We start from the raw sequence: 8,358 nt of genomic DNA, 5'->3' as shown, positions 1-8,358 counted from the left end.
ATGGGATGGCTGGGTCAAATGGTATTTGTATTTCCAACTTTTGAAGGAATCGCCATACTGCTTTCCACAATGGTTGTACCATTTTACAGTCCACAGTGGCTGATTTTTTGAAAGTTGATCACCAGGCTTTTCTTCCAAGGCGCTTCTGGGTAAACCAGAACTGCCAACCTCTCAGTTCCCACCTGAGCCCATTAACTGTACTGTTCAGGGACATTTTTCTGCCCAGTTATGAAACTTGGATTTGATTCTTAAGGAACTGGCCAGGCACTAATGAGTTTTAAGCTGGGGAGTGATGTGTATGTCAGAAAGACCCCTCTGGAGCAGGGTAAGACCAAAGCAGGGATTGCAGAATTCAGGCAAAAAGAACTAGTGTGGGGGCATGCTGAGAAGTAGCTGCACTGAAGGGATGTTGAGAACTAAAAGCAGTGGGACACGGCCATGGATGGGATATGATAGGAGAGGAAGGTGTGGAGGGCATTCACTGGGATTACTGGCTGCAGTGTGGGACTGTTCATATTGAGAGGGAATGAACGGAGGGACTTCATCAGGCCAGAGTCCAGGTCAGCCTTTCTTACTGCTCTGTTCCTGAGGCCTACCACAGTGTCTGGCACATAGATGCTCAGCAAAACTTTGCAAAATAGCTAGAAGGCTGAGAGCATTACCTTTGAAACCACAGTCCTGGGTTTGCTTCCAGTTCTCAACTTACCAGTTGTGTGATCTCAGACACAATACTTTACCTCTCTTGGCTTCGGTCTGCTCATCTGTAAATGGGAATAAGTGTTGCCCTCCCCTCATGGGTTGTTTTGAGGTTTTAGTGAGGTTATAAATGAAAGCACGTAGCACATTTTTGTGTGCTATTGAGTTGATTCTGACTCACAGAAACCCTATAGGACAAAGTAGGGTTTCCAAGGCTGTAATCATTATGGGAGCTGTTCTGGTTACCTAGTGCCACTCTGACAGGAATACACCACAAATGGGATGGCCTTAACAAACAGGAGTTTTTTCTTACAATTTGGAGGCTTTAAGTCCAAGTTCAAAGTGCCAGGCTCTAGGGGCTGGGTGAAAGTCCTTCAACCTTGGGGTCCAGCTCTGCCTCTTGCTCCCGGCCCACAGGAACTAGAGGCATTTCTTCACTCAGACAGCTGCTGGCTGCTGAGGCTCAGAGAAGCCCCAAGGTTGACAAGTAAAAAGCCACAGTCCCGAAGTTACCAAACCACACAGCAGGCCATTAATTTAAGTCCATTGTAAGTCCCAAAGTCAGCAGAGCATAGCAGGCTGCTGAGCAACAACACAGCTACAGGCAGGGTCCAAGCGTGCCATAAAGCTAGAGACCATTCCCCAAAGCTTCTGCTTATATACAGGAAGCAGACCACATTCCCTAAGGCAGCTACTCAGTTGCTCACAGTAGATTCCACACAGAGGTGATTACCAATCTCATCATGGGGAATACTACATCCAGCTGCCCAGCCAGTCAACCAGACCCAGCCAAGTTGACACACAAACTGAACTACATCACAGGAGCAGATCACCAGGTCTTCTCTCCTGAGGAGCTGCTGGCAAGCTTGAACTGGCAACTAACTTTTCAGTTAGGAGCCAAGCACTTAACCATCGCACCACTAGGGCTTCTAAGCACATAGCATGATGGTTACTAAATAGTGACAGCTTAGGAATTGTAAGCCCCTGACCCCCCACTAGATCTCTCCATGAGGCCTCTCTACCACAAGGCTCTCCTTTCCTTGAAAGAAGAGAAGGCCAAAGGAGTTCTCTGAGGAATAAGGCCCCAATATTCTACTTTCCCCGAGGCTAAGGAGGAGGATGGAGGTTAGACTGCAGGAAGGACTTCCTTTTATAGCCAAGAGTAACTAGAAGATTCCTAGAAAATTGGTTTCTCAGTTTCCCTTACCTGCCCTAATTCAAGAGTATCTGTGGGGTGGTGTAGGGCACATCTCCTTATTCCTGGTCTCCTTGAACATTCAAGTGACTTAGAAGGAGCGCAGGGCTGAAGGCCTAATGGGACCAAAACCTCCAGGACATGGGGATCTAGATCCCATAGACCTCCCTTATCTGGGGTGGAGGAAGTCATGAGTGGGAAAGGGGTGATCGAGGGACTCCTTGTGATTGCCCAGGTCTGGCGGGACCCTGCTGCCATGACCCAGGAATCCTGCTTCCTAACACTCTGTTTCCTTATTTCCAACTCTCTGATTACATATGCTAAAACCCATTAGCTGTTTGAGTTTTCACAGGGACCATCCTGGCTCAGTCAAGAACATGAGTTCAAGAGCCAGACAGCTCTGAGTTCAAATTTCCATCAACCATTAGTGGAGCAAACTTGTAAAAGTCACTTTAACCTGTATGTTTCAGTTTCTTTTTCTGTAAAGCAGGGAGAATGGTACCTTCTTCCAAAGCCCTGGGACATTGAAATCCAGCTATGTGTGCAGGTTGAAGGTCGGTGCCCAGCACCCAGCTGGCACTATGATATGTTGTTCATTCCCCAGCTGGCTGGTGCTCAGTTGTCTTCTCTCTCCCTCCCTTGCTCTTGCTTCTGCTCCACAGTCCCCATCCCCTCCAAAGTCAGCAGCCTTTCGGTCCTCTCATTGGCCAAAGACAGCCTGGTTGGTGGCATCACGAACCCCAGTGAGGTCTTCTGCTCCGTGCCTGGCCGGCTCTCACTGCTCAGCTCAACATCCAAGTACAAGGTGACGGTGGGGGAGGTGCAGCGGCGACTCTCTCCTCCTGAGTGCCTCAACGCCTCCCTCCTAGGGGGAGTCCTCCGCAGGTAGGAAGGCCAGCCCACGGATTCCTGAACAACACCCAGACCAGACTCCCCAATCTTCTTGGGCCTTCTCAGGGGGCCAGGGAGAGGCCCAGCCTCATCCCAGGCCACAGCATCATCTCTGCCTCCTGGGAGAGGAGGGAAGACATGAGGACCTAAGATTCTGCATGCTCTGGGGGCAGACCCTATATATCCCCAGCAGCTCCCATAGGTCTTGGGTTAAGGATGATAGTGGGGAGCTAGAGGAGAGAAGCCCGGGCATAAAGAAAGGATGGAAGACTCACTCACATTGGGAAAGATGGACAAGGCTGGCCTGGGGAAGAGGATGCTATCTTTACCCTTTTCTATAGGAAAGGGACCCCCAAAACCCAAGGCTTATTCCCCATGGTAGCATAGGCCTCTCTGGGGTGTGTGTGGTGGGGTGGGGAGCATAGGAGTCCATGGTTTGTCTTCATAGTTGTGTGTCTCTGTACATGTCCTTATGCCTGTGTGGGGTATTTCTGCTTCGGGGCTATGAGTTTTGATGTATCTGAAGGTGGTCTGTTTCTGTGTGTTTGTTAGGGGATGATAAGGAGTATATGCTTCCATGAGTGTGAGCTTCCTGTGTTTCTTTTATTGGTGATATGTTGGCTAAAAAGTTTCCTACTGTGTGTATGTGTGAAATTGTATATACATCTGAAACTACATGTATGTATGTGTGCGTGTCTTTACTTTTGTGGGGGCTGCATGTGTGCAGTTGTAGGGTTATTTCCTCATCCCTGGGATCCTGTATGGGTGTGCAAATGTGTCTGTGTCCTTATATGTCCCCCAACTCATAGCGACCCCTCCTTGGATTTCCGAGGCAGTATCACTACGGAAGTAGGAATGCCCAACCTTCCTTCTGAGGAGTGGTTGGTGGGTTTGAACCGCCAGCCTTCTGGTTAGCAGTCCAGTGCCTTAGGCACTATGCTACCAGAGCTCCTTTATATGTGCCTGGGTGTGTTAAGTCTGTGTCCTTGTCTGTATGTCTCTGCATATGTCTGTCTCTATTAATGTGTATGTGTCTCTGTATTCTTGACCCTCAGTATGTGTTTATCTATCTGTGTGTCCCCAGGTAGCTGTGTATGTACCTGTGTCTCCCCATGTGTCTTTCTGACTGCATGTCCCTGTGTCTCTGCATAGCTGTTTGTCCCTCGGTAACTGTGTATGGCCTAGCTGGTATGCTAATATGGGAAAAAAGAACCCCAAAATGCTGGACTATCATGCCCCACCCTAGGATGATCCTGCTGTTGGGAGGATTGAGAAGAAACTGTTGTTGTTGTTGTTATTATGTGCCATCGAGTCAGCCCTGACTCATAGCGACCCCTCCTTGGGTTTCCGAGGCAGTATCACTACGGAAGTAGGATTGCCCAACCTTCCTTCCGAGGAGTGGCTGGTGGGTTTGAACCGCCAGCCATCTGGTTAGCAGGCAAGTGTCTTAGCCACTATGCTACCAGAGCTCCCAAGAGAAGAAACTAGGGAGTCCTAAAGGTGAGGGCTGGGTCCTTCCTCTCCCTCCCCCTTGGCTACAAACCCAGTGAGGTTAGGAAGAGGTTAAGTTCATGCTGAAGAAGGCCCCACAGCAGCCCCAGGCCCAGACCCAAGCCTCAGGAGGGGTTGGTAGGGGCAGCAAGTTCCTATTGGGTTCTCTCAGCCTACATGCTTCTCTCTTGTCTTCATAGTTGTGTGTCTGTTTCTCTGTGTATGTCAAGGGCCAAGTCCAAGAATGGGGGCCGGTGCCTGCGGGAACGGCTGGAGAAGATTGGGCTCAATCTGCCAGCAGGCCGGCGCAAGGCTGCCAATGTGACGCTGCTGACTTCACTGGTGGAGGGTGAGTGAGGCCTGAGAGGACATGAGCGTGAGGGCACATGTGTTGTCTTTTGTGGCTGTGTCTATCTCTAAAGCGTGTTTTTAATTGTGTGTATGTATTCATGTGCATATTATGATATATGTGCATGTAGTCAGTATGTCTGGTATAAACAGATGTAGGTGCATGTGTGTGTATAATCTGTGTGTGTGTGTGTCTGTGTATGGAGGGAGGAGTGGCCAGTGTTTAGATGTGGTAAAGGGCTGAGGAAGATGAGAACCCCTTTCCCTGGTGGTTGATAACTGTGGATTCTGGGCTTGGTGATCTTGATTGAGCTCTGGCTCTGGGATACATGGTGGGTTCAGCTGCCCATCCCTGAGGGCCCCAAAGGGGGCAGCAGAATTGGAGCTGGAGCTAGGCTGTGGAGGGAAATCAGAGAAAGGCATCTACAGAAGCAGAATTGAGGCAGGGTGCCCCCTGGCTAAGGGGTTGGAGGTTCAAGACTGTGTTCCAGGCTATACACTTGGCAGTGATACTAGCTCATCTCTCTGACCCCCTCACCCCCAGGAGAGGCCGTGCACCTGGCCCGAGACTTTGGCTATGTCTGTGAGACTGAGTTCCCAGCCAAGGCAGCCGCCGAGTACCTGTGCCGACAGCATGCTGACCCTGGGGAATTGCACAGTCGCAAGAGCATGCTGCTGGCTGCCAAGTGAGTGGGGGCCGTGGATGGGCTCTTCTGGATTCCATGTACGAGCTATTATGGGTGCCATGCACAGGCACGTGTAGGTGTAATCCATAGACTCAGATACCATACATGGGCACAATGGGCACCATCATGAGCATGCATACGTGTGGCATATGTAGTACCATACACAGACTAGGGTCCATGCTTAGGCTCACAGGGGGTACACAGGTGGCATATGTGAATTCCGCACAGGTACACCTGGACACCACACATGGGTATATTTGGGCAAAATGTCCATCACAGTCAGACACATGTGGGTGCTCTCCTTAATAAACACATGTGGGCACACATGGATACCACATGTAAACATATCTGGGTTCTATGCATCAGCACAAAAGCTGTCTATGTGTGGGTACTAAACTCACATTCACTGCCCCGTGGCACCATCAGCCTCAGTCTCACATGAACCTGAGGTTCCATAGTCTTGCTCTCTCTGTCTGAATCTTGCTCATGTGCCTCTCTGCTCCAGTGACCTCTATCAGGGGCACCAGTGTGTACACAGGCCCCTGGCTGACCCTCACTTGTCCTTACTTTATACTTGATCCCTTGGCAAGTCCTGTTGTTGCCTCCCTTACCACCACTTACATGCTGCCATGCCAACTCAAGTCTTTTCATCTCTATCCTAACTGGACCTTCACCCCAGCGTGTGCGTGCACACGCACACATACACACACTTTCTCTCTCTGTTCACCTGCCTAAGAATCTCCAATGGCTCCTGCTGCTACTGCATTGATTTTTCAAACTAGGTTCTGTGGGGATGCCTCAGGGTCTTTTTTACAGACTGGTATTCCAGTAACATTTAGTGTTTTAGAAAGGGTTTCATTGCAATAGACGAGGGAGGGAGGAAGCAAGGGAAAGGAGGGAAGAGGGAGTTTTGAAAAGCACTAATACAAACTTCAGCTAACTCATCACGCCCTTCCTGGGTTCTAGCATGTCTAAGATGCTGACTGGGTTCCATGGGGAAACAAATATGAGTCATGTGCTCCTTAGCCTCCTGCCTGAGCTACACATAGGATGCAAAGAGAAATGAATAATGGACTCACAAACCGGAACTGGATTCAGATCCTGCTCAATTACTTCAGCAGGTCATCTCACTCTCTGAAAGCTGCCTTATCTGTGTGCTAGGGATCTAGTCCTCAGTGTTCACTGCTAGCTGTTATTTCAGTTATCCAAAGCAGATTTTGGATTGTCCTTTACTCATTTCAAAGATAAAGTTTTGTGATGCTTTGGGTATTTGGGGTAGAGGTGTAAGGGGATTGGGGATCCTCAAAGCTTCCTGGAGCTTTGAGCTGGACTATGAATAAGGAAAGGACTTCAACAAGGAAAAATTCCTAAGCGGCACTCATCTACTAAGAGGTCCCTGGTGGCACAATGCTTTAGCACTTGGCTGTTAATCAAAAAGCCACTGGACCACCCAGCAGTTTCATGGAAGACCTGGAGATCAGCTTCCTTTAAGATGACAGCCCAGAAAACCCACTGGGGCAGTTCTACTCTGTCACATGGGGTCACTATGAGCTGAAATTGACTAGGCAGCACCTAACACCACCACCACCATTTATCGAAAGATTAGCAGTTCAAACCTACCCAGCAGCACCCTGGAAGGTTCTGGCTGATTCCACAAAGGTTTTTTCAAGAAAACCCCGTGGAGCTCAGTTCTACTCTGTAAGATGTAATTCAAAATCAACGCGGCAACAAGAAGTTGGGTTTCTATCAAAAAGAAGAGACTACAGGGTATTAGCATGTGCTACTAGGGGCATGGTATTGGGTAATACCTCTTTGAACCTTAGTAAAATAGGTATGATCATCATTTGCAGGCTGTTGGGAGGCTCAGCAATCATCTATGTAATAAAGTTCCCAACACATGATAGGTCCTTCTCTGAGCTCAGTCCTTTAACCTCTGATCCCTCTCCCCTTACTAGGCAGATCTGCAAAGAGTTTGCAGACTTGATGGCTCAGGACCGCTCACCACTGGGCAACAGCCGTCCAGCACTCATCCTGGAGCCCGGCGTGCAGAGTTGCCTGACACACTTTAGCCTCATCACGCATGGCTTTGGAGGGCCCGCCATCTGTGCTGCTCTCACTGCCTTCCAGAATTACTTGCTGGAGTCACTCAAGGGGCTGGACAAGATGTTTTTAAGCAGTGCGGGCAGTGGCCATGGTGACACCAAGACTTCAGAAAAGGATGCCAAGCATCGGAAATAGTCACTTCCCCTATATGATCCTTAGGGGTCCCCAGGTCTGAAATGAGGCCTTAGCTCCTGAGGGTGGGCAGAGTTGGGGTTGCGATCAAACCAGGAAGAGAACATTCATCCAGAAACCTGAGTTAGGGATCTGGGTTGGAGCCAGGGGGTTGGCCTTTCTGTGATGGTTTGTTGGTAAGTTAAGGAAAGGCCTAGGCATCTGCCTCATGTGTGCAATTTTCTGACCTTTGATTTCTGAGAAGGGTTTGGGCAGGAAGATGGCATGGAAAGGTTTGGCTCATGGGCAGAGCCCTGCCCATTAGGATGCCCGGGCAGCAGTGGGCACTCTTAGGTGCCAAGGCCTTTGTTTTTTACTGATGGTGGGAGGGAAAGTGTTAACAAATCAGAGGTGCTATTGAGGGATTAGCACCCCTTATCTCCAGATCCCCTCCCCCTAGAAAAGGGGTGCTAGCAGGAGACCTCAGATGCCCTTTGGACTTTTCCCATTCTTGGAAAGATATGGACAAGAGGGGCCTTCAAGGAACAAAGAATATAAAGCACAAATTGCAGAACTTGAATCCAGGCTGTTTCACAGTCCTATTGTTGTCTGTCCTATTTATTTATATATGTTGTAATTAAATCTGGAAGTCTTAAAGTGTCCAATGCAACTTATTTATCCCAATGAGTTGGGACTTTTGTTTCACTGATTTCTGCTCATGCACCAAGATGTCCATCTGGAGCAGGATGGAGAGGGTTTTTACTTGCTGTGGGTGGGCTGGGAGGGAAGGAAGGTGTGTCGGGGCCCTGAGGGGGTTGCTGGGATTTTGTACTTGCT

The 8,358-nt window shown here is 49.2% G+C and overlaps 1 protein-coding gene across 1 annotated transcript in view; it reads left to right on the top strand.

Annotated features, from left to right (window-relative positions):
* Window positions 1–7,545, top strand: part of TFAP2E (transcription factor AP-2 epsilon) — a 20,693-nt gene extending 13,148 nt beyond the window's left edge. The window contains exons 4-7 of the mRNA XM_007947657.2: window positions 2,554–2,776; window positions 4,504–4,622; window positions 5,166–5,307; window positions 7,263–7,545. Coding sequence (XP_007945848.1) covers window positions 2,554–2,776; window positions 4,504–4,622; window positions 5,166–5,307; window positions 7,263–7,545 — 767 coding nt within the window. The remainder of the gene's footprint in view (window positions 1–2,553; window positions 2,777–4,503; window positions 4,623–5,165; window positions 5,308–7,262) is intronic.
* Window positions 7,546–8,358: the final 813 nt, after the last annotated feature.

The sequence above is a fragment of the Orycteropus afer genome, unplaced genomic scaffold, assembly GCF_000298275.1.
Source record: "Orycteropus afer afer isolate SDZICR_OR568_19922 unplaced genomic scaffold, OryAfe1.0 scaffold00192, whole genome shotgun sequence".
NCBI lineage: Eukaryota > Metazoa > Chordata > Mammalia > Tubulidentata > Orycteropodidae > Orycteropus > Orycteropus afer.
Note: the sequence above shows the minus strand (reverse complement) of the source record. Positions and strands in the feature narration are given on the sequence as shown.